Source organism: Oncorhynchus gorbuscha, linkage group LG07 (assembly GCF_021184085.1).
Source record: "Oncorhynchus gorbuscha isolate QuinsamMale2020 ecotype Even-year linkage group LG07, OgorEven_v1.0, whole genome shotgun sequence".
NCBI lineage: Eukaryota > Metazoa > Chordata > Actinopteri > Salmoniformes > Salmonidae > Oncorhynchus > Oncorhynchus gorbuscha.
Genome location: NC_060179.1, coordinates 26,368,839 through 26,395,599, shown reverse-complemented (window position 1 = coordinate 26,395,599; position 26,761 = coordinate 26,368,839). Strand labels below are relative to the sequence as shown.

The following is a 26,761-nucleotide window of genomic DNA, read 5'->3' as shown; positions in this document are numbered from 1 at the left end:
TTAAAAAGTGCACACTGTGTACTGTAAACTGCAGGCTAAGTGGAACAGGCAAATTACAACTCCCTGTGGTTAGCTCAATGAGTGCATGTAACTGGCAGAGAAACACGAGGGCAGAGACACAGTGCACAATGGCTTTGGGCCATGTGGACAGAATGTTAATGAGATCCGAAAATGGATCTGTCTTTCTGGGAACTCCTTACCAAGTCACCAACAGAGAAGCTCTCTATAACAACCTGGTTGTGTTACTGCATCTTTCCTCCATCCATTTCCCATCCTCCTTTATTTTGGGAATTTAGCATTAAAACGTTGTTTTTGCTTGCTTTTCCCGTGACGTGTGAATGATCATGGAAACAAACATCACCAAAAAACGGTATAAACTCTATAACTGGTTACCATTACATCATAGGAGACATTGATTGCATTGATGATTACACTCTGCGTTTTGTGACTCACTCTGAGAATGAATGTGAAGCCTTTTTCGGTTGTCCTCCACAAGAGGGTGCTTCTAATTATCTGTAACCACTGAGGTTTCTTCCCTCATTATCCCTTCAATGCACAAGTGAGACAGAGATGTCTCTGATTATAGGAGTATAAGTGTTCTACGCATAATTAGACAAATAGGCATTTCCCTTTTAGAATGCAAAAAAAAAAAAAAACGCTTTTATGCATGCAGTTCCTCATGAAAAATGCAGGCAAAACAAGTAGCATTTCTGAGAGTGCAGAGACAAAATATTTATTGCTTGATTCAAGCCTCCCACTGATGCAGATGAGGGGCCATTGTATCCGTCTATAAAGTACTTAGACACAGCTACTTAGATTGTACTATTATGCGCCACTCGGTTTCCTCCGTATCTCAGTCGGCACTCAAGGACGTTTTCTCTTTATCTGGAGGTCAGATGATGACAGCCCAAAATAATGGGGTATTATTGTTGCCTTGGCAACACCTAGGGCAATTCTCCGTGATTTTCTGTGATTTTCAGGCAGGCGTTGACATTGATAATAGAGCCCCGTCTCACTTTAAGGAGATAGATTCTGCTGCTCGCACTGTAACCTTATGTAGTATGCAGAAAGTGACATTTCTTCATACGAGAGATTTGTTGTGTAATCAAGCTTAGGTTATTTAAAAAAAAAAAATTGTAGTGTAAAATGGGCACTGATTACTTGGTAATGAAAACAAGTCTGTTTTCCCTTGACATGCCACTCAGTAAAGCTCTCTGCCAAATGTGTACTTTAAAACACTTTTCATGGGTTCTCATCAAGGCATATGCATATGCCAGGGTTTTCATCTTCCTGACAGAAATAGTCTCCAAAGTAGGCGGAGGTGCTTGATTCGAGGACCTCGATTCGCACATCTTTAATAATTACAGTTTAGTCATCACAAAGCCGATTATATCCCTCTTAGGAGAATCTGCATTTTCTCCATACACACGATTCCTACCTCCCCCTAAGCTGTTTCAAATAGATAAGCGTAGAGAGATTGAACAAAATAATCAACTATCACCACCATGGTCTTCAGAGCTTTGAAGATTCCTTCTGAAATCTTAATTTTGTACCCAGCGCTTTTATCAGAAGGGTGTTACACAATGCGAAGCTACAGTATGCACATCTAGATGTGGCATATCTAGATTTAAGCTCATTGTCTCGGCTTTGGCCAGAATATGCTGACTCACGCTACGGTTTAGCAAAGGAAAGCCATTGTCTTCTCTCTTTCTTATGTGCCTGTAGCTCTGCAATGGAGGTTCGGTGACAGACCTGGCCAAAGGCATGCTGAAGAGAGGGGACAGAATGGATGAGGCGATCATTGCCTATATCATACACGAGGCCCTCACGGTAAGCGTGCTCTTTGAACGGTGGATGGACTTGAGAGAGAGAGGGAGAGAGAGAGAGAGAGAGAGAGGGAGAGAGAGGGGAGAGAGAGGGAGAGAGAGAGAGAGAGAGGGAGGGAGAGAGGGAGGGAGAGGGAGGGAGGGAGAGAGGGGAGAGAGAGGGAGAGAGAGGGAGAGAGAGGGAGAGAGAGGGAGGGAGAGAGAGGAGAGAGAGAGAGAGAGAGAGGGAGGGAGAGAGAGGGACAAAGCCTGAAAATTACTTTTCCCAACTATGAATTGAATGACCCTCTTCCGATGACTTACTATATTACTACTATCTCTGCTGTTACAGGGTCTCCATCACCTGCACATCAACAAGACCATCCACCGGGATGTCAAAGGCAACAACATCCTACTGACCACACAAGGAGGGGTGAAGCTGGTGGACTTTGGTACGCTCTGTGGTGTGTGTGTGTGTGTGTGTGTGTGTGTGTGTGTTAATTTGTCAGCGGTCTATGTGTGCCTATGTGTCTGTGATACTGCCGATGGATCAAATCCATTACCCCAAATTGTTTGCCACCTTAATTGGCTTACATTTATTTTCTTATCCAGGGTGGAATACGTTTACCCGGTGGTGGGAAGGTGGTAGGTGGGTAGCCGCAAATACATTTCCATTAGACGCAGTGTCTCCTGCATTTGGCCTCACCGCAGAGGACATTGTTTTTATTCGTTGTGTTACCAATGCAGCGCTGATTTGTTTCCTGTTGTTCTCAACCAAATGAAGCTCTCTGTGCGCTAGCCAGAGTCTGAATAAGGAGAAATGATTCAGGCCATTTCCAGCAGTGACTCAGCGAAGCTCCTTTGGGGCCTGAAAAGCAGCACGCCTCTTTCCATTACAGCTGAATCTCCTCTTTATTCAGCCCGTTAAGCGAAGCTTCTCTTAAAAGCATCAACCTGCGCATGTCGCTGCCTCCCTCTCTTCCCTCACTTAAACCAAGGAGTAATGGGTCTTGTGAATTTTTGTCGGCTCCATAGAAATTCCAGGAATAACACACTTCGCCCATTTGCGCTCTTTGTTGCCGCTCCCCTGTTTAACACTTCCGTTAACGAGGTATTCACTCCTGAGGAGGCTCCACTTTAGCTATAAGCTACTCTAAAGTGATACGCCCAATCCCTCAGATAGATGGTCGCCACCCTGGCTTCAGTCCGTATCAGCCCCAGTGCAGAGGCCATGTGAAGATGCTAATTACTTTGGGGGGATTCTGGGTAGCGGAGAGATAACGGGGAAGCTTGGCATTCACGCAATCAGGGTAGGAAGGGGGTTAGGAGGAGGAGGGTGAACCCGGACATATGAAATGAGCAGATAGGAGGAGCAGACCCCGCAGAGTGAAAGAGAGGAAGATAGTGATGACTAATGACCCCACAGTGAGAAAGAGAGAGGGAGATGGTGATGGTGATGACTCATGACCCCACAGAGATAAAGAGAGAGGGAGATGGTGATGACTCACGACCCCACAGAGAGAAAGAGAGAGGGAGATAGTGATGACTCACGACCCCACAGAGAGAAAGCGAGAGGGAGATAGTGATGTCTCACGACCCCACAGAGAGAAAGCGAGAGGGAGATAGTGATGACTCACGACCCCACAGAGAGAAAGCGAGAGAGAGATAGTGATGACTCACGACCCCACAGAGAGAAAGCGAGAGATAGATAGTGATGACTCACGACCCCACAGAGAGAAAGCGAGAGGGAGATAGTGATGACTCACGACCCCACAGAGAGAAAGCGAGAGGGAGATAGTGATGACTCACGACCCCACAGAGAGAAAGCGAGAGAGAGATAGTGATGACTCACGACCCCACAGAGAGAAAGCGAGAGGGAGATAGTGATGACTCACGACCCCACAGAGAGAAAGCGAGAGAGAGATAGTGATGACTCACGACCCCACAGAGAGAAAGCAAGAGGGAAATAGTGATGACTCACGACCCCACAGAGAGAAAGCGAGAGAGAGATAGTGATGACTCACGACCCCACAGAGAGAAAGCGAGAGGGAGATAGTGATGACTCACGACCCCACAGAGAGAAAGCGAGAGAGAGATAGTGATGACTCACGACCCCACAGAGAGAAAGCGAGAGAGAGATAGTGATGACTCACGACCCCACAGAGAGAAAGCGAGAGAGAGATAGTGATGACTCATGCTTTAAAGTTCCCCTGGCTCTGTCAAAGTCAGCCAACAGGAAAGCATTGTTTGGTCAGGATAGTAAAGTCATGGTAGACTATAGAAAAGCTTTGATGTTATTACAGAGAAGCTGTCATTTGGACACACAATGTTCTCCTTCCACTCTGTTGTTTAATATTTCACTCACCACATTCCCCATGAATACTTCATTCAAATGAGGGCAGGATTCAATCAAACCTGCACTCCAGGAAACACACTGTACCCCCTCCCTTTCAAATGACCCTTCTGTATGATCTGATTTAGCGAAGTCCTCCACACAAATACCAGTGCGACACTCTACATTATGAATACAGAGTTAGGAGGTGACCTATAAACAACTAGGAGTGTTTGAGGCTGTCTGAATATCCCATGGTCAGATTCATTTGATCAAGCATGCCTTTATTTTGATAAGCACCCCATCAGAAATACATAACGCCCTGTACGTTTGTACAGAGGTACAGAGATCTGTGTTTTACAGTGTGGTGTTATGTTGGTTTCATCAGTGTTTCTGAGGCTGTAAACTATTATACATATCACTGATTTGAAAGGGGGGGGGGTATCAAAATGTTATGCATCTAAAAAATATATAATTTGCAGGCACTCTTTTCCAGAGCGACTTACAGGAAGGAGCCTTGTTCAAGGGCACATCGACGGATTTGTCACCTAGTCAGCTCAGGGATTCGAGCAGCGACCTTTTGGTTACTGACCAAACGCTCTTAACCGCTAGGCTACTTGCCGCATAAATATGTGTTGCTATGACAAAAACAAAAGATTGTCATGGGAACAGAGAAGAGTTTGTTTCTTCATTTAGCTTCAAATGTGCTGTCATTATGGTGAGAATCACCCAAATCCTCTTCCACTGAATTAATGTAGTCTACTCTTGTTGGGGTTGGCGACCCATGTTCTCTCACCCACTGTGAAAACTAAAAGACACTCAACTGCACATTTATTCCAATAGGCTGTCATGCTGTGCAGGAAAAATTGTATTTCGCTTCTCTCCGGAATCCTGGTAACTGATTTTGATAAGAGAAAGGTTGGGGAATATATCAATGGGCACATTGATACGTGGAGAGACAGACAGACAGACAGACAGACAGACAGACAGACAGACAGACAGACAGACAGACAGACAGACAGACAGACAGACAGACAGACAGACAGACAGACAGACAGACAGACAGACAGACAGACAGACAGACAGACAGACAGACAGACAGACAGACAGACAGACAGACAGACAGACAGACAGACGGCCCAGAGCGACGAAATAGACAGACAGTGGTGATACAGGGGGCTTGACATAGGTGGCTAGGAGAGATGGGGGGACAGAGAGAGCGAGAGAGAGGAAGATAGGAGGGACACGTGCTCCACGCGTGTCCTGCGTCACGCCGAGCCTAATAGTTTTCCATGTGGGGGACTGGCACGTCCCACGCTACACTAAGCAGCTGAAAAGATAAAACCCCTGCAGTGACTCATCACCACCCTGAGAAAAAAAAGCCCTGAAAAAGAGAAGAAGAATATGGATGGAGGCCATCTTTTCAGTTTCTTAATGAATATGCTAATTGACAGTGTTATCTCTCTGATGATTATTAAGGGTGTTCCGCCGGGCCCTGCCTCTGGGTAATGTTGTAGAAAAAGAAAGGCCACGGGGGCTTTTTATAGGGCTGTCTGTGTGCATACTTGTCAGGGCCTCATAACCATTTCATCACACCAACCATGAAATGGTTAAATACGAGTTAATATGTGTGAACGTATGTGTGTAGGACGTGTGTGTTTGATTGGGTGTAGGTTTTCTGTGTGTGTGCGTGTGTACGCGGGTAGCCTAGCGATTCAGAGCATTGGGCCGGTAACCGAATGGTTGCTGGTTTGAATCCCAATCCCGTCTAGGTGAAAAGTCTGTCGATGTGCCCTTGAGCAAGGCACTTAACCCAAGTCGCTCTGATAAATGACTCAAATGTGTCTGTGTACTGACTATCTGTGCAAACATTTTTCTGCTAGTAACATGCATGTGTTCGTGCATGCATCGTTTGTGTGTGTGTGCATGCATGAGCGTGTGTGCATGTGCACGTGCAGCACAGTGTGTCAGCCCTGTGTATATCCCCTCCTGCATATAATCCTAATCCCTTTTGATGTTTGCTACAGCACCGTTGAGAATCTGCTGCTTACTGCAGTCCTTCTCCTGCCTATTCATTCCATCCAGAATGCAGTTTAACCCATTCAGCAAGGAAGTCCTCGGAGAGATGTCCATTATATACTCTTTACAAATAACATCGTCTTATACTCTAGTTCATTCATATTCACTATACAGTTACATACAGCATAGATAAAAGCCAACATTAACATTGTTTTACACGTGTGTGATTTGTTGACTCAGATGGAGAGTACTGTATACTGTATATTCATCTATGCTAGCAACATGTCATATACTGTATTTTAAAACACTTTGTAATTCTCCAGTTGTCTGTTTAAACATGTATGCACATAGTAACCACACAGCTAGTTGTTGATGCACAGCTTCTCTCTCAGTCCGTAGTAGTCTCGCTGCATTCTGTTGATAACCTAGTGCTCATTGGTGGATTCAGTTCAAGCTGCTCCTCTACCACCTACTGCAGCTTCACACTGATTTGTCTGGACTGGAGTCTGGAGTCACGACTGTGGCTCGGCCTGTCGCTGATTGTCCAGACATTTTGATATAAACAAATGAGCAGTGGTGGAAAAAGTACCCAATTTTCATACTTGAGTAAAAGTAAAGATACCTTAATCGAAAATGACTCAAGTGAAAGTGAAAATCACCAGGTAAAATTCTACTTGAGTAAAAGTATTTGGTTTTAAATATATTTAAGTATCAAAATTAAATGTAAATGCTAAAATATACTTAAGTATCAATAGTAAAAGTATAAATCATTTCAAAGTCCTTATTTTAAGCAAACTTGAACGGCATCATTTTCTTGTTTTTTTAAATTGACAGATAGCCAGTAGCACACTGCAACACTCAGACATCATTTACAAATGAAACGTGTGTTTAGTGAGTCTGCCAGATCAGGCAGTAGGGATGACAAGGGATGGTCTCTGGATAAGTGCGTGAATTTGACCATTTTTCTGTCCTGCTAAGCATACAAAATATAACGAGTACTGTATGGAAATGTATGGAGTAAAAAGTATATTATTGTCTTTAGGAACGTAGTGAAGTAGAAGTTCAACGGTAAAGTACAGATACCCTCGCCCCCCCCCCCCCCCCAAAAAGACTTAAGTATTACATTAAAGTATTTTTACTAAAGTACTTTACACCACTGCACATGAGTGTTACACCCATATCATGTGTGTAACATCTTCCTACCCTCATAACTGTGAAGGTAGGAAGAGAAAGCAGCCTTCTGCTAATGGCTGTGGCCACAGTGAAGAGACGACTCATGGTCCTATTCAGATTGACTGGACCTTTAGAATAATTCTTAGTTAAATATCCACCGTAGACATAGCCGTTTGAATTGTATACGGTCTCCTTTCAAAATGACCAGAAGATAACGGGAACACTTACCAAATAATCCCAATTAAATCATGTCATGGTTTGAATGGGTTAGTCAGTATTGTGTAGATTAGAAAGCAAGTGCTAATATAGTCGTTCTGAGGTTTGTTCATGATGGGATTTCTAGTCAAATGCACTGCTAAATCACCTGGGTGTATTTGTAATGCAAAGCAATCCATCATTTGCTTGAGAGCGATCACAAGTTGGCATGTGTTTAGGCTATGTTTGAGGCTATGTATGTGTGTGTGTGTGTGTGCGTGTGTGCGTGCATGCGTGCACACGTCTGTTTTTGTTCAATGTCAATGTCACCAGTGACCGCACCATCATGACTAACAGAGTGGGTCAGGAATTTCGTTTACTTCATCCATCCCAGCTGGAATATGAATAGAACTTCCCTCTTTGACCCTATGACAGCTCATCATCGGAACCAGCTGCTCTGGTTTCTGTCTGATGGACATGAGATGAAAAAAAATCTATAGATATCCTATGTAACTGAACTGTGATGTCCCATTGTATACAGCCGTTCATACTGTGGTTACTATTTAATTGAGCTATGTTGTCCTTGTGTCTTTGTGCAGGTGTTTCGGCCCAGTTGACGAACACTCGTCTCCGTAGGAACACCTCGGTGGGAACACCTTTCTGGATGGCGCCGGAGGTAGGCCTCATTCCCTTTACCTCGCTAGACACTTACACAGCATCCAACACTGGACCTGTAGAAGGAATGCTGACTTTTGTTGACCTTGATAAGTAGAATTGATTTATTTGACTTTTGTTTAACTAGGCAAGTCAGTTAAGAACATATTCTTGTTTAAAATGACGGCCTACCCCGGCCAAACCCTGACGACACTGGGTCAATTGTGCTCCGCTATGAGACTCCCAATCACAGCCGGTTGTGATACAGCCTGGATTTGGACCAGGTTGTCTTTAGTGACGCCTCTAGCACTGAGATGAACTGCCTTAGACCGCTGCGCCACTCGGGAGCCCCGAATAAGAACCAAATCTCACCTGAGTGTTGGCCTCTGACCAGCTACTCAATGTTCTTGTCTGTCACAAGACACTAGCGCTTGGCTGGCTCACACTACAACACGATGCTGAAGGTGACCTGGTTAAAACGGCCGTCCTTCTTTTTTTACATGACGTTTACATCCACTTTGCAAATGTATTTGGTGTTAACTCACGCGGAGAAATGGCATTTTACATAACGTTTACATAGAGTATAACTAATGACATTAGATTCGGAGGTGGATGTCCTTTCAGGTGGACCATTTGAGTAAAAAAAATGACTTTATCAAAAGCAACAACGTACAGAACACCGGACAGAACCAGAGAGAGGAGTGCGGCCGATAGTCGATAGGCTATCGTAAGGTTTCTCTGCCAGTTCTGGAAGTATTTTACGAAGGGTTGGATGGTACCTACTGTGCTTTGTTGGAAAAAGATAAGAGTACCTCAAATTGAGTGGATTTGAGTTGAGGGTGAGGCAAGATGGATTCTAATGTATCTGCTTGGTTTTTCTTGTTGTCGTAAATGCTGAATATTCTTCATGACTGTTGAGATGAAGATTCCGTATTGCTTATGGTTTCTTGTTATTCATGTTCGTGACACTACTCTTCATCTATGTTTGTGCGTGTGTATCTGTGCTATGTTGTGCATTCTGCACGTTAATGTTTACTTCACTATGTTCATGTGACGTTTTGTCATTTCGAATATTTCATTTTGGGACCCTTGTCGATAAAGGTGTCTTAATGATGTTGTAATTGTTATGTTTGGACAATATTATGCATTTTTTTGAGTACGCTACTAAAGTATGTACCTTGGGAATGATTACTGTTGTTTCCCTGCAGGTGATTGAGGTGTCTGGGTGTGGATTTAACTGTGTGTATCGATGCTCTGTCTGTGTACGTACCGTATGTGTCTCCTATGGGGAGATATATTTTGTTAGTGGGATGCCATTTTGGCCTAAGGATATTGTTGATGGCGGTTTGTGTGTGTGTGTGTGTGTGTGTGTGTGTGTGTGTGTGTGTGTGTGTGTGTGTGTGTGTGTGTGTGTGTGTGTGTGTGTGTGTGTGTGTGTGTGTGTGTGTGTGGGAGTGTGGGAGTGTGTGGGTGTGTGTGGGAGTGTGGGAGTGTGGGAGTGTGGGAGTGTGTGGGAGTGTGTGTGTGTGTGTGTGTGTGTGTGTGTGTGTGTGTGTGTGTGTGTGTGTGTGTGTGTGTGTGTGTGTGTGTGTGTGTGTGTGTGTGTGTGTGTGTGCGTGCCCTATCTGTACAATATTCCCTGTAGACGCCTGCAGCAGTTGTTGATAAAGGTGTGCCCATAATTCCCAAGACACTCTCAATAATATTCTCCTTAGACAAGCTTTTTGAAACTATTAGAAAGACAGACTGCATTTTCCTGCTGCTAATCGTCATGAGGGTGTGTGCGCGTGTCTCCGTCTACAGGTTATAGCGTGTGAGCAGCAGTTGGACTCCACGTATGATGCTCGCTGTGACGTCTGGTCCCTGGGCATTACTGCCATAGAGCTGGGAGATGGAGACCCGCCCCTCTCCGACCTCCATCCAATGAGAGCTCTCTTCAAAATCCCCAGGTCAGGCTCCTATAACTGCACATTTAACCATCTGGGGATTGAACCGGGATTTTCAGTGCAAGATATCCAACAGAGAAGGAAGTATTTTCCTAAATCACTGAGCTAAAGGCTAGGCGTTAGCTATGTCTAAGAGACGTTACCCCAACAACTAACATCAGCCTAGCAATCTAACTGCTACACAGATGGCAGCCGTGGTGGCTTTTCATAATGATAAATGTCCATTGGGGTAGGGTAGATGTCTATTGAGGGGTGGTAGAAGGTCAGTGGGGGGCAGGGGTAGCAGGTAGCTAACTAGTGGTGGCTTTTCATAATGATAAATGTCCATTGGGGTAGGGTAGATGTCTGTTGAGGGGTGGTAGAAGGTCAGTGGGGGGCAGTGGTAGCAGGTAGCTAACTAGTGGTGGCTATTCAGCAGCCTGATGGTCTGGGGGTAGAAGCTATTGGCCAGTCTTAGTTTTAGCCATAATGCTTGTGTACTGCCCACATTTGAGTGATGAACATGGGGAGAACAGGCCGTGGCGAGGCTGAGGTCCCTGATGATCTTCTTGGCCTTCCTGCGACACCTGGTGTTGTAGGTGTCCTGGAGGGCAGGCAGTGTGCACACAATGGTGCATTCGGCTGAGCGTACCACCCTCTGAAGAGCCATGCGGTCAGCGGCGGTGGAGTTGCCGTACCAGGCTGTGACGCAGCCTGACAGTATGCTCTCGATGGTGCTCCTGTAGAACACTGTGAGGGCCCTTCATACACAAAAGAGCAACACAATCATCACAACTAGGTTTTCTTACTGCGCTTTTCAGTTGGTAGAATAGAACGTCAAAGTAGGGCAGTGCAGGCAGTTTGGACTGCAATTTACAAAACCATTTGCACTCTACAGTTCTGTAGCCAGCGAGATGAATTGTCCTTCCATACAACTGTCTGCGGGGCTTGGATCTGTCAGAAGGTAAAATGAATAGATAGCTTTCTTTTGCATTACAGCAGCTTAGACGTACCACCTCTCTCTGCTATTTACTGTGATCCTCCTCTTTCTGTGGATAAATAGGGAGGGGTGTCTAGATCATCATAGGGAGGGGAGTCTAGATCATCTTTTTCCTCCTCTGCCCCCACTGTGTTGGGGGCGGAGGAGGTGAATGGTTATTGATTACTGCCGTTGGTCTTCAGACTGTGAGGCGGGTGCACAAGCGCTCATCACCGCTGTCATCTTGACGCCACAACATTTTATCCATCTCCACCCCACCACTGTGTGCACCAACACACAGTCACACACACATGCCTCACTAGACTGGAAAAATTGCAAATGGTAAATGACAAAAGAGTAGCTTCCTCCCTTCTTTCTTTCACCTCTCTCTCTCTCTCTCTCTCTCTCTCTCTCTCTCTCTCTCTCTCTCTGTCTTTCTCTTTGTCTCTCTGTCTCTCTCTCTCTCTCTCTGTCTTTCTCTCTCCCTCTCTCTGTCTTTCTCTCTCTCTCTCTCTTTGTCTTTGTCTTTGTCTTTCTCTCTCTCTCTCTCTCTCTCTCTCTCTCTCTCTCTCTCTCTCTCTCTCTCTCTCTCTCTCTCTCTCTCTCTCTCTCTCTCTCTCTCTGTCTCTGTCTCTGTCTCTGTCTCTGTTTCTTTCTCTCTCTCTCTGTGTCTCTCTCTCTTTCTCTCTCTCGTTCTTGCTATGACCCTCTCTGTCTAAACACACACACACACACACACACACACACACACACACACACACACACACACACACACACACACACACACACACACACACACACACACACACACACACACACACACACACACACACACACACACACACACACACACACACACACACACACACACACACACACACACACACAGGCCATTCTCTCAGCTCTCCCCTCTGTTGTTAGTGTACTCTTTGCTTGGGGGTTTTTGTTCCAGAGCAGTCATCATCACACAGCTATCTCTGAATCTTTGTGACTGCTGTTACAAGAGCTGCAGGCTCTCTCCACACACTTCCCTCACACTCCTCTTTCACCATGCTGGCCAGGATCTCCATTGAGAAACCATGTTAAATGAACAAAATTCAATAGATTCCGTGGGATGAATGCCACTGACTTTTGTATTTTTGGTTGCCAAAATTCCCTTATCCTTTGTTTTGCCAACACTCTACATCCAACACTGTCCTGTCATGCCAGCATACATGCTAGTATACAAATAATCAAACACATTGAGCAGGTTTGTAAATGCATTTCACTAATGCATTCAAATGGGTCTTGAGTTCAACAGTGATTCATTTCATTCTCTTACTCACACACTAGTGACCAGCGAAGGCACACGCTGTGTTTTTGCTTGAAGTGCTGTCCCCTTTTAATAGCCACGATGACATCACCCAAGATGTCCGGAAGCTGTTCCTCCACTGGATTATGGCTAGGGAACCTGTGTTCAGGATTATCCCGGTTTGATCCCAGAGAGAGCAGTTCTGCCAACACTCCCTCTGGCCTGGCACTGCCTAGCAGTCACCCAGACAGATAAGGGACGGGAACAGACCCCAGGTCAAGTCTAAAATACACACTACACAGCCAGGAAAGCATACACACACAAAATATGTCCCAGCATACAGTACATGTCCAAAATACATGAATTTAGGTAAAGGAAGGGTAATAAAAAAACACTTCAGTTTGTCCTCATAGGGGAACCCTTGTTGATGCTAGTTAAAAGCCTTTACAGAGGGTTCTACCTGAACCCACAATGTAGGGTACTCATAGAACCCCCTGTAAATGGTTATACCTAGAACTCTCTATGAATTGTTTACCCGAGAAACCCTTTTATATTCTTCCCAGTACCCTCTATGAATGGTTCCACCAGCCTTATTAGCCTTTAAAATGTAATTATTTATGACAATACATTACATATATCATAAGGCCTTTATTTGAGAGCCTAATTATACCCTAACATTTCCATAAAGGGTTCTTCAGATCAAAACGGTTCTTAGTAAAGGAGTAGAAAGATACAGGAGTGTATAGGAATGGTCTAAATATTTTCCGGAATTACACATTTTAAACACATTGAGTAGGTTGTACTAATCACACAGATGAATTAGTTGCATGAGAATTTGATGAGATGTGATGAGCTTGTCTGACCACTGCTATTATCTTGACTCAATATTACTGATGGCTGCGTCCTTTCACAATGGTCAAAACCCTTTAGTCTCTCACCAGTATATCGCTACAGTAGGCGTCCTTGTTTCCTCTCAGCTCCTTGATTCCACATTCAGCTCCAGTATCCAGGTCTAGATAGCAGATGGTTGACTCTCCCCTCCCCACAGCTTCTCCAGACCTGTTTGTCTTCCAGATAAGAATTCATTTTAATAGTGGGAGCGTTGGCAGAACAGAGTCCATTTAAATGTCTGACACACACTCTGTCTATATGGGGTGTGAACTAAGTGTGATAACCAGGAGATGTATGCCCTCCCATTACAGCAATGAATCGCTGTCAGTGCGGACGTGAAAAGGGCCCAATGCATTAGCGAGTCAATATCAAATCTTACAACCTGTGCCAAGCACCCTCTCCTAAAGAACCCCTTTAAACAGGACAGGGAATTATACAAATTAGCGTTATTGTTCCTTAGTGGGTGTGGTCTTGTCTTGTCGGGGTTGGGGGGCTAACTACAGTCTCTGGCTGTATTTGCTTGTTAAAGGACCACTTTTTTGTATTAATTGTGGATACTTTGAGATTGGAGGAGAAAGTCTGCATAATGGGTATAATGTCTTATAACTGTGTTATTTCCAATTGGCATAACACCTGTCAACATTTTGATGGTCCCATGACAAGTTTATGTCAGCATTCTGCAAGTCCAACCTGGTGCTGTTTAGCTTCGAAATCATTTGTTGGTGTTTTTCACCAAAATGCTTAGATCCAAGTGGCCTTAAAGTTTCGCTATGTGAGTGTCAGGCTTAACATTGAGATTTCTCTTGGTATCTGAAATGAAGCACAGTGTGATGATCATTCCATCATCCTGCTCCCAACCGTAGACTCTGTTCTCCTCCCAGTCTGTGTAATTCACATTTTATCTTATCTTTTGATTATTTCCCCCATACAGAAACCCTCCCCCTACCCTGTACCAGCCGGAGCTGTGGTCGGACCACTTTAACGACTTCATCTGCAAGTGAGTATAATGGTGTGTGTGTGTGTGTGTGTGTGTGTGTGTGTGTGTGTGTGTGTGTGTGTGTGTGTGTGTGTGTGTGTGTGTGTGTGTGTGTGTGTGTGTGTGTGTGTGTGTGTGTGTGTGTGTGTGTGTGTGTGTGTGTGTGTGTGTGTGTGTGTGTGTGTGTGTGTGTGTGTGTGTGTGTGTGTGTGTGTGTGTGTGTGTGTGTGTGTGTGTGTCGTTGCTAATTACAGAGCACAAACGTGTAAATAATCCCTCTCATTTACAGGCCAAAATACTTGGTTTATTATCCTCTTCAGATTTGCTCTTCATAAACCATTCACCCTCTAAAATAGAAGCATGAATCAGAATATCACAATGTTCACTTGCTGATTGCAAGGCCCAGAGCATAAGTAACATTCTCCCTGTCCAACTGTCTCACCCACAGATGTCTGATCAAGGACTTTGAGCTGAGGCCTAACGTTCTAGACCTGCTCCAGCATGTGTTCATCAGACAGATTGTAGGCCGAGAGAGGATCCTGCAGAAACAGCTGATGGAACTCATAGACCTCAACCAGCAGATAGGAACCACTGGGAAGACAAGGTACCATCATGATACAGATGACCTCTGTTAGCCAATGGTAGAAAGATAAAAGCTAAAAAGGCCCCACATAGCACTATGCATTCAGGATTCAACTGACCTTTGCATTAAATGACAGTCTCACCTTGTTCACCAACTACTTCTCAGATTGAGTTCAGTGTGTAAAATTGGAGGGCCTCTTGTTCGGACCTCTGGCAGTCTCTATGGGGCTGCCACAGGGTTAAATTCTCAGGCCGACTCTTTTCTCTGTATATATCAATTATGCCGCTCTTGCTGCTGGTGATTCTCTGATCCACCTCTACGCAGACGACACCATTCTGTATATATCTGGCCCTTCTTTGGACACTGTGTTAACAAGCCTCCAAACGAGCTTCAGTGCCATACAACTCTCTTTCCGTGGCCTCCAACTGCTTTTAAATGTTAGTAAAACTAAATGTATGCTCTTCAACCGATTGTTGCCCGCACCCTCCCGTCCGACTAGCATCACTACTCTGGACGGTTCTGACTTAGAATATGTGGACGACTACAAATACCTAGTTGTCTGGTTAGACTGTAAACTCTCCTTCCAGACTCACATTAAGCATCTCCAATCCAAAATGAAATCTAGAATCGGCTTCTTATTTTGCAACAAAGCCTCCTTCACTCATGCTGCCAAACATACCCACGCAAAACTGACTCTCCTACAGATCTTTGACTTCGGCGATGTAATTTACAAAATAGCCTCCAACACTCTACCTAACAAATTGGATGTAGTCTATCACAGCGCCATCCGTTTTTGTCACTAAAGCCCCATATACTACCCACCATTGTGACCTGTATGCTCTAGTTGGCTGGCCCTCACTACATATTAGTTGCCAAACCCACTGGCTCCAGGTCATCTATAAGTCTTTGCTAGGTAAAGCCCCGACTTATCTCAGCTCACTGGTCACCATAGCAACAGCCACCCGTAGCACACGCTCCAGCAGGTATATTTCACTGGTCACCCCAAAGCCAACACTTCCTTTGGCCGCTTTTCTTTTCAGTTCTCTGCTGCCAATTACTGGAACGAATTGCAAAAATCACTGAAGCTGGAGTCTTATATCTCCCTCTCTAACTTTAAGCATCAGAGCAGCTCACTGAGCACTGTACCTGTACACAGCCAATCTGTAAATAGCACACCCAACTACCTCATCCCCATATTGTTATTTATCCTCTTTCTCTTTTGCACCCCAGTATCTCTACTTTCACATCATCATCATCTGCACATCTATCACTCCAGTGTTAATGCTAAATTGTAATTATTTGGCCTCTATGGCCTATTTATTGCCTTACCTCCCTACTCTTCTACATTTGCACACACTGTACATTGATTTTGTATTGTGTTGTTGACTGTACATTTGTTTTTGTGTAACTCTGTGTTGTTGTTTTTGTCACACTACTTTGCTTTATCTTGGCCAGGTCGCAGTTGTAAATGAGAACTTGTTCTCAACTGGCCTACCTGGTTAAATAAAGGTGAAATAAAAGAAGAAGAAAAAACAACATATGGAACATTCTAGAAACTCCTTCCATAATATATTTCATGACATCTCTCTGTTGGTCATGTAGACCTATTCTTATATAACCTTGCATGTTTTACATGTTATTATACAGTCCTGTCACTTGTTATCTACGAAAGGGACCCATGCCGTGATCCAATGTGAAAATGTAGTGCATTTATTTCATCTTAACTTTCAAACCCAAGCTTCACCTACTCCAGACAGTACTTTATGTTCTATTACATTCTATTACGTTCCTACTGGTTGCACAACTGTCTGCCATTGGAGGAGAGAGGCATTAATTTTGACTTGGATGTAGACAGTAATCCAAATTGCACATCAGCTGGATATTGGGTCACCTTCAGGCTCAAAGTTTCACCAGTGACTGAATGTTGGGCCCCTGAAGCCCAGATATCAAGTTCAACCACTGCAACGATGTCATATCCTGCTTATGAACTGTAATGTTATTTCTGTCATTTAAGCCATCATGGAAAGACAGACAGAAGCACAGACAGTAACGACAGGTAGGGGTTATGAATGCCCTGGTAGGGGTTGTAGGGGTAGCTAGTTACCTGCCCACTTATTTTGTCTAATCAAAGCCCTAACTGTAGACTGTAGTTTGTACCCTACCCACAACCCAGCGCTTTGCTGAAATCAAGTCATTGTCTAGATGATTGTTGTCGACATCAAAGGATGACCCTGTCATCCTTGTGTTCCAGATGTGTTTTTTTAGTCAGACTAGACCCTTTTGAGTGTAGATGTGTTTTAGTCAGGCTAGACCCTTTTGAGTGTAGATGTGTTTTAGTCAGACTAGACCCTTTTGAGTGTAGATGTGTTTTAGTCAGGCTAGACCCTTTTGAGGATGTGTTTTAGTCTAGACCCTTTTGAGTGTAGATGTGTTTTAGTCAGTGTAGATGTGTTTTAGTCTAGACCCTTTTGAGTGTAGATGTGTTTTAGTCAGGCTAGACCCTTTTGAGTGTAGATGTGTTTGTGTTTTAGTCAGGCTAGACCCTTTTGAGTGTAGATGTGTTTTAGTCAGGCTAGACCCTTTTGAGTGTAGATGTGTTTTAGTCAGGCTAGACCCTTTTGAGTGTAGATGTGTTTTGTTTTAGTCAGGCTAGACCCTTTTGAGTGTAGATGTGTTTTAGTCAGGCTAGACCCTTTTGAGTGTAGATGTGTTTTAGTCAGGCTAGACCCTTTTGAGTGTAGATGTGTTTTAGTCAGGCTAGACCCTTTTGAGTGTAGATGTGTTTTAGTCAGGCTAGACCCTTTTGAGTGTAGATGTGTTTTAGTCAGGCTAGACCCTTTTGAGTGTAGATGTGTTTTAGTCAGGCTAGACCCTTTTGAGTGTAGATGTGTTTTAGTCAGGCTAGACCCTTTTGAGTGTAGATGTGTTTTAGTCAGGCTAGACCCTTTTGAGTGTAGATGTGTTTTAGACCCTTTTGAGTGTAGATGTGTTTTAGACCCTTTTGAGTGTAGATGTGTTTTAGACCCTTTTAGATGTGTTTTAGTAGATTTTGTGTTTTTTTAGACCCTTTTGAGTGTAGATGTGTTTTAGTTTGTGTTCCCTTTTGAGTGTAGATGTGTTTTAGACCCTTTTGAGTGTAGATGTGTTTTAGACCCTTTTGAGTGTAGATGTGTTTTAGACCCTTTTGAGTGTAGATGTGTTTTAGACCCTTTTGAGTGTAGATGTGTTTTAGACCCTTTTGAGTGTAGATGTGTTGTTTGTTTCTCCGTCTTCTGTTTCATGTCTAACTTTGACTGTAGTTTCTACAACCTACACCCATGTTTTAACAAATCAAACTCTGTATGACCCATCAAATAGCGTGAAAAATGACATTGTCACAGCTTTACTGACTTTATTGTCCCCATGGGGAAATTTTGTTGCACTGTCATGTAAAGTTGCGTTTAATTACAAAACAAATTGACAATACAATTTCCCTAACAGTTACATAGCAATAAAAAGGGACTAGCCTGCTGGCCTTACTGGGTGGATAGGAACATTAGCCCGAGCTATTTAGGAGGGAAATCACACCTGGCACAAATTATTGTCTAGTTCTGTTTTTGCTGCTGAGGGGTGCCCTATACCTGCACCCAGAGGGGACTAGTTCAAAGTCCGGGTACAGGGGGTGGCTGGGGTCTAAAATTATTTTGTGAGCCTTGCAGAGGGCCCTGACCTTAAAGATCTCATCCAGGCCTGTCTGCTTGACTCCAAGTAACTTAATTGCTATGGTGATAATCCTTGCCAACAAACAATACAAGCAGTTTAAATACCCTCAATGAAAGATTTGTAAAACAGAGTCAGTATAGTACAGTCAACATTAAAAGATCCCAGCCTTTTGAGAAAGTACAGTCTCTGTTGACTCTTTTTGTAGGTCACGTCTGTACATCTACTCCACTGAAGTTTATTGTCCAAGAGGACACCCAGATATTTGTATTCCTCTACAATCTCTATGTTCTGACCTCTGATAGATGTTTCAGAGGGAGGTGTTGTGCGCTTCCTGAAGTCTATGCACATCTCTTTGGTCTTGTTGGTATTGAGGACTAAGTGGGATTGGTCACACCACTCTACAAAGTCATTTAGGACCGGGCCATGGTGTTCCACATCACCATGCAACAGGCTGGTCAAGGCAGGGTCATTAGCGAACTTAACGAGGTGTCTGTCAGGATGGGAACTGTACAACTATTAGTGTACAAGGAGAGCCTGTGTTGGTGGTACGTACAGTGCCTTGCGAAAGTATTCGGCCCCCTTGAACTTTACGATCTTGTGCCACACTTCACGCTTCAGACATAAAGATATAAACTGTATTTTTTTGTGAAGAATCAACAACAAGTGGGACACAATCATGAAGTGGAACGACATTTATTGGATATTTCAAACTTTTTTTAACAATTCAAAAACTGAGAAATTGGGCGTGCAAAATTATTCAGACCCTTTACTTTCAGTGCAGCAAACTCTCTCCAGAAGTTCAGTGAGGATCTCTGAATGATCCAATGTTGACCTAAATGACTAACGATGATAAATACAATCCACCTGTGTGTAATCAAGTCTCCGTATAAATGCACCTGCACTGTGATAGTCTCAGAGGTCCGTTAAAAGCGCAGGGAGCATCATGAAGAACAAGGAACACACCAGGCAGGTCCGAGATACTGTTGTGAAGAAGTTTAAAGCCGGATTTGGATACAAAAAAGATTTCCCAAGCTTTAAACATCCCAAGGAGCACTGTGCAAGCGATAATATTGAAATGGAAGGAGTATCAGACCACTGCAAATCTACCAAGACCTGGCCATCCCTCTAAACTTTCAGCTCATACAAGGAGAAGACTGATCAGAGATGCAGCCAAGAGGCCCATGATCACTCTGGATGAACTGTAGAGATCTACAGCTGAGGTGGGAGACTCTGTCCATAGGACAACAATCAGTTGTATATTGCACAAATCTGGCAAGAAGAAAGCCATTTCTTAAAGATATCCATAAAAAGTGTTGTTTAAAGTTTGCCACAAGCCACCTGGGAGACACACCAAACATGTGGAAGAAGGTGCTCTGGTCAGATGAAAACAAAATTGAACTTTTTGGCAACAATGCAAAACGTTATGTTTGGCGTAAAGCAACACAGCTCATCACGCTGAACACACCATCCCCACTGTCAAACATGGTGGTGGCAGCATCATGGTTTGGGCCTGCTTTTCTTCAGCAGGGACAGGGAAGATGGTTAAAATTGATGGGAAGATGGATGGAGCCAAATACAGGACCATTCTGGAAGAAAACCTGATGGAGTCTGCAAAAGACCTGAGACTGGGATGGAGATTTGTCTTCCAACAAGACAATGATCCAAAACATAAAGCAAAATCTACAATGGAATGGTTCAAAAATAAACATATCCAGGTGTTAGAATGGCCAAGTCAAAGTCCAGACCTGAATCCAATCGAGAATCTGTGGAAAGAACTGAAAACTGCTGTTCACAAATGCTCTTCATCCAACCTCACTGAGCTCGAGCTGTTTTGCAAGGAGGAATGGGAAAAAATTTGAGTCTCTCGATGTGCAAAACTGATAGACATACCCCAAGCGACTTACAGCTGTAATCACAGCAAAAGGTGGTGCTACAAAGTATTAACTTAAGGGAGCTGAATAATTTTGCACGCCCAATTTTTCAGTTTTTGATTTGTTAAAAAAGTTTGAAATATCCAATAAATGTCGTTCCACTTCATGATTGTGTCCCACTTGTTGTTGATTCTTCACAAAAAAATAAAGTTTTATATCTTTATGTTTGAAGCCTGAAATGTGGCAAAAGGTCGCAAAGTTCAAGGGGGCCGAATACTTTTGCAAGGCACTGTATGTCGGACACTTGGGGACCTATTTTGACCCGCTGTGACCGTTGGCTCAGGAAGTCCAACAGCCACAAAACCAGCCACAAATCTAAGGGGAAGTGCCGAATGAGTCTCTGTGCCAGAATGTAAGACTGGATTGTGTTGAAGGCAGAAGACAAGTCAACAAACAGAACCTTGAAATGGGATTTGGCTCTAGATGTCTATAGACCATGTTAAGGAGAGTACACCCTCTAGATGTCTATAGACCATGATGAGGAGACTACACCCTCTAGATGTCTATAGACCATGATGAGGAGACTACACCCTCTAGATGTCTATAGACCATGTTAAGGAGAGTACACCCTCTAGATGTCTATAGACCATGATGGGGAGACCACACCCTCTAGATGTCTATAGACCATGATGAGGAGACTACACCCTCTAGATGTCTATAGACCATGATGAGGAGACTACACCCTCTAGATGTCTATAGACCATGATGAGGAGACTACACCCTCTAGATGTCTATAGACCATGATGAGGAGACTACACCCTCTAGATGTCTATAGACCATGATGAGGAGACTACACCCTCTAGATGTCTATAGACCATGATGAGGAGACTAGACCCTCTAGATGTCTATAGAACATGTTGAGGAGTATAAGAATGGCATCATCAACTCCTCTACTGGGCTGATAAGCAAACTGAAACGGGTCGAGGAGTTTCTGGGTGGCGCTGAGAACACATGACTTTTCACAATTTTCTCAAGGCACTTCATTACTAAGGATGTCAAGTCATTCAGCACAGAGGGATTAGATGCTTTAGGAATGGGTAGAATCATTGAGTTTTTCCACAATACTGGCACGTGTTGCTGGTCAAGCGAGGATTGGAAAATGTTTGTAAAAACACCAGCCAAGGGGGTGGCAGGTAGCTTAGTGGTTGAACGAGTAACTGAAAGGTTGCAAGATCCAATCCCCGAGCTGACAAGGTAAAAAAATGTGTCATTCTGCCCCTGAACAAGGCAGTTAACCCACTGTTCCTAGGCCGTCATTGAAAATAAGAATTTGTTCTTAACTGACTTGCCCAGTTAAATAAAGGTTCAGTTAAAAAAAAATGTTCAGCACCATTTACAATCAGGTTTAGCACAACCAGCCAGTAGAGTCAGACAGCGTGGATTAAGACATGTCATGGCACCATTCAAGGCAGGGAGGGAAAAAACAGGAAAAGGAGCTACTAGCCAGTTAGACACAATAACAATAGGATCAGTGGGGACCAACAATTGATTTGTTTAAGAGTTGGTCAAGCTCTGTTGTGGTCAGCCTCAACCTTTATCCGCCTGGGGAGGTAAACGCTTGCTTGGCGTCGCACTCAAGAGGGGTTGAAAGGACAACTAGGTGAGGAGTGTCTGGATAGTCATGCAGCTAAATTGTCATCGTGGGCAAAAAGCTTGTGTAGAAGCACAGCTTGAATAGATCTAGATCAGGGCTCTCCTACCCTGTTCCTGGAGAGCTAACATCCTGTAGGTATGAAAATGAAATACTGTAATATAGTTTTTTAAAACGGCATTGTTTTTGCGGACTGTAGTGTTTTTGCAAACTAGTATACTGTGGTATTTACTATAGTATTCTACAGTATACTACAAAATGATATAGTAAGTACTACACACGATTGAGGAATACTAAAGTGTGTAGTATAGTATTCTATAGTATAGTACAGTTTACTACAGAATTCTATGCTAAGTTCTGTAGTATTCCATAGTAAACTGGAGTACTTTTGTGTGGGAGTGTGTGGATGTGGGATATTTGTTTAATTTAAGTAGATAGAGAGTAAAAAGACAAAAAGGAGTCAAGGCGTTGCAGTTTTAAGAAAATTACTTTATAGAGGAATGTAATGTGAAGCCATTGTTAAATGCTGGATGAATCTACTGCAATCACTTATCAGCTATGTTGCTGTTATAAGTTAGTTGTTTAGATGCTTAGAACTAGTTGCTTTAGACTTTATTGCATCCTGTGTTGTAGGCATGAGCGCATCCACACCAAGAAAGGTGGTCAAATTATGTCATCAAGCCCCACCCCCGACGAAGTGGATGACCTTGTCACCCTGGAAGTACTTGATGAGGTAAGAGATTCAATTGGCTGAAGATATCGGATATGTATTATCAACACGGTAATAGCTTCCCCTTAGCCGATAGGTGGAATTCTTAGCCATATTGCTCAAATCTAGCCAATCCTTTCAGATCCACAAATACATTTAAATCGGCTTTGTGTTAATCAGTGTCAAGGTGGTTTTATTTATTCTCACTTGGTATTAATAACCTAGGTCAGGGAGGGGCAACTGGTGACTGACTTCCCATTTTGTAGGCCCACCGATAAATTACCCAAAACGGAAGCAACTTTTATTTTTTTACCGCTTAGGGCCCCCAAATGGCTAGGGCTAGCTCTGACTGCATGTGTGGGTATGGATGTGGGTACACAGACCCATGAGCCACTGCAGCCCCTCATGATGAGTTCAGATGTTTTGTTGCCTCCATCCCCATCAAAGCTGCCATACCTGACCTACATTCTTGAAAAAAAAAAGTTATTTGGATCCAGATATAACCCTTTTGTGTTCCTTTTGGGTTTCTGTGGAAAGGGATTTACCTGGAACCCAAGAGTTCTACCTTCAACCCACATTTTTTCTCTAAATGGTTATCCTTTGGGCACAGCCAAAGAGCCCTTTTAGGTTCTAGATAGCACCATTTTGTCTATGAGTGTAGGTTATTGATAACCACCCACAGTTTAAGTTAGGACAGTCTTTCCTCTCAGAATTACTTCCCCGTTGTCTCTACATCGGTATTAAATCAATATAGAAGGAAAATAGCTATATTTGTACCAAACACATTTGGGGTGATTTATCAAAGCTGAGTGCTCCATTGACATATTGAAACATACAAATTACTCAGTCGCCTCAGGATATTTTTGCCCATTCTTCTAGATGGCTGGTTTTGTTTATATCCTAGTCTGGCCCGAGAGAGGGGGTGGAAACAGAATGTATGATCTAAGCACAATGCCTAATGGAATCAAGGTGGAGATGATGAACGGAACTGAGTTCAGATTCTCATATTCATGTGATCAACGACAGTGTACATTTATTACGTTGCATAATGCTTATTTACACTGACAGATATATTGCCAATTTGCCAGCATACTGTAAGCAATCCTAATAAGCGTTTCATCTTACTGCAATGTTTCCTCGGTAATCATTGCTTTGCACCGAGGCCCTCGTCAAATGATGAAACTGAAACACTGTGATGACGTCTCTTCAAACATCAATTATTACCTTTGAATGTCACAATATTGAGTGCGCATGTTTGAACTCTTCCCAGAATTCAGTCACAGAGCAGCTTCAGAGGCGCTATGCCAAGGACCAGATCTATACCTACGTTGGAGACATCCTCATTGCAGTTAACCCATTTCACAAGATGGAGCTGTATAGCCCACAGGTGTGTGTATTTGTGTGTGCGATGTGTGTTTGTCTGTCTGTGTGTATTCCTGCGAGCGTGTGTGTTAATGTGGCCAAACAGACACTACTGAATGTACCCGACCATATCTCATTAGGGCCCCAGTGCCCCATTTCTTCTTTCCCTTCCACGCTCCCGTTGTCTCTCTCTCTCTCTCTCTCTCTCTCTCTCTCTCTCTCTCTCTCTCTCTCTCTCTCTCTCTCTCTCTCTCTCTCTCTCTCTCTCTCTCTCTCTCCTCACTGGTCACACTTTTCCATCACACGGTTTCTTCACTGCCTCTCTTTTTAGAGTTTATGCTGTTCTGTAAAAATGGTGCTTGTCTTTACTGAACTGCTGATGTTTTTGTAATTGAACCCTTCAAGACAAAATGCCATTATACTATTTTGAAGTTATATTGTCCATTGTGGCATGTTGCACATAATTAAACTAGTCATAACTAGTCATTATATTTTTGAAAATTGCTTGAAGAGATTCTCCGGTACTTTTGTGTACTTTCTAGCCAGTCGTTCTGAAAATAGTTCTGAAAGTAGCACTCACAAGCCAAAAGTGGTACCACGTCATCGCTCTCAAGTTTCAAGTTTTATTAGTCATATGTGGGGTATACACCGTCCAACGAAATGCTTACTTGCGGGTTCCTTCTCAACAATGCAGCAACAATTAGAATGAATAAAAGGAATATGAACATAAAGTAAATGGCTCACTCTCGCTCTGCTGTGTGTGCATAATGTGCCTCTTGCTAGCTGTCCCTCAATTGGCGAGGGGCTGAAGCTCATTGGTTGAACTCGAGTTGCTAGGGGGCTGGCCCATGTGTGGGAAAATCGAAAGAAAATGGCATATCCTCCAGGAAACAGTCGCTTTCAAACTAGGGATTTCGTGGCTAATTGATGTAAGATCGTAATTATGCTCATAGATTAGGCATATATGAACTACACAATGACACATCCAGCTCAAAGAGGGAGGTTTAAAAAAGAAAAAAACATATTACGCTCCAAAGTTCCAGAGCACGTCTTTAATCTCTTTGTCTTTTTGCTATACTAGAAGGCAGCTAGAAGGTTGTTGTATTTGAGTCAGCCCATTTTAGCTGCATATAGTGTAGCTAACTTACTTGTTGGTATCAAATTCAAATGAAATCCCCTTACATGTGCCTTATCCTTTTCCTGGCACAGTACACAAAGATGTACATAGGAGCGAAACGCACCGCGAACCCGCCACACATCTTTGCTGTCGCTGACATAGCCTACCAGTCCATGGTGTCATACAACGCAGACCAGGTACACAAGTCCGTGTCAACTGTAATGTATGAATGATACAGTACGTTCCACTATGTGCTGTACAAGCATATCAACATGTCAGTAGACCAGAATACCATAGTAACTGGGGATTGGTTGTTTCTGTGCAGTGCATTGTAATCAGTGGAGAGAGTGGTGCAGGAAAGACAGAGAGCGCCCATCTATTGGTCGAGCAGCTCACGGTGCTTGGAAAGGTGAGATACGGTCGTAAGAATGACATAGAATGTAATTACGGCACTTCATGTTCACATGTGACGGCGAACATGATACTCTGCCTGTTACAGTGCACCATTGCAGATCATGCTTTCATTGTTACTCGTCGCTTAAAATGATCCGTTTTTATGCTGATCGTCCACATCTTTGCAGGCCAACAATCGATCACTCCAAGAGAAGATCCTATTGGTCAATAACTTGGTGGAGGCTTTTGGGAACGCATGCACCGCCATCAACGACAACTCCAGCCGTTTCGGGAAATACCTGGAGATGAAGTTTACCTGCGGGGGGACCGTTGTCGGAGCGCAAATCTCAGAATACCTCCTGGAAAAATCCCGCGTCGTCCATCAGGCCACGTAAGACCCCTCAGACAGCTTCACTAAGGCATTCATATGGCCCTCATCTGACTGGCACATAGCCTTCATGTAATACGTATAAGGCATTCCTGTGACTTTCACACAACAACAACATTACGATTGTGGCCAATGGCCAATTAATGTGTGGATCCATCTATTTGGCTAAAAAGTCATTACTTCTATAATATTTTAGCAGCCTCTGGTCAAGAAGGGCAAGGGATAACTGGAATATTTTTTTTCCTCTGTCCCTCTGAAGCTGGTGGAATTAAAATGAGAGGTTTAAATGCAACCATCATGAAGCCTATAATCAGATGTGATAAGTATTGCATGACAAATAGCTTTACAACTGATGACAGTCTTATCACAACTGACTTAACACAGCAGTCTAGATTAGCTTGGTTGCTTGCCAATTATGTGTTTTCGGAGTACATCTTACTATGTCTTTGGCTTTTTATGAGATTGTAAATAGGCTTCTGGTAATCGTAGGCAACCACAGTTGACAGACTTGGATGGGATTAATAGTCTTTTCTGTTTCAATCATCAAACATATTCACATGTGTGGACATATATACCTGTCCTGTGACTGTCCCTACAGAGGTGAGAAGAACTTCCACATATTCTACTACATCTACGCTGGTTTAGCTGAGCGGAAGAAACTTGCCCACTACAAGCTATCAGACAGCAAAACCCCGAAGTAGGTCCCGCAATTAACCTTCCTATCTCTCCTAACCCTATACTTTCC

At 43.5% G+C, this 26,761-nt stretch overlaps 1 protein-coding gene across 6 annotated transcripts in view; it reads left to right on the top strand.

The window, feature by feature from the left end:
* The window catches only part of myo3a (myosin IIIA), an 83,667-nt gene that overhangs the window by 31,800 nt on the left and 25,106 nt on the right, over positions 1-26,761 (top strand). For 3 of the 6 annotated variants that reach the window (XM_046355970.1, XM_046355976.1, XM_046355974.1), the window contains exons 4-17: positions 1,726-1,830; positions 2,158-2,257; positions 8,124-8,200; positions 9,387-9,440; positions 9,982-10,127; positions 14,196-14,261; positions 14,689-14,844; positions 16,838-16,879; positions 22,681-22,780; positions 24,027-24,143; positions 25,328-25,432; positions 25,561-25,644; positions 25,817-26,019; positions 26,615-26,713. In XM_046355970.1, coding sequence (XP_046211926.1) covers positions 1,726-1,830; positions 2,158-2,257; positions 8,124-8,200; positions 9,387-9,440; positions 9,982-10,127; positions 14,196-14,261; positions 14,689-14,844; positions 16,838-16,879; positions 22,681-22,780; positions 24,027-24,143; positions 25,328-25,432; positions 25,561-25,644; positions 25,817-26,019; positions 26,615-26,713 — 1,454 coding nt within the window. The remainder of the gene's footprint in view (positions 1-1,725; positions 1,831-2,157; positions 2,258-8,123; positions 8,201-9,386; positions 9,441-9,981; positions 10,128-14,195; positions 14,262-14,688; positions 14,845-16,837; positions 16,880-22,680; positions 22,781-24,026; positions 24,144-25,327; positions 25,433-25,560; positions 25,645-25,816; positions 26,020-26,614; positions 26,714-26,761) is intronic. The other 3 variants (XM_046355972.1, XM_046355973.1, XM_046355975.1) reach the window with 3 other exon arrangements.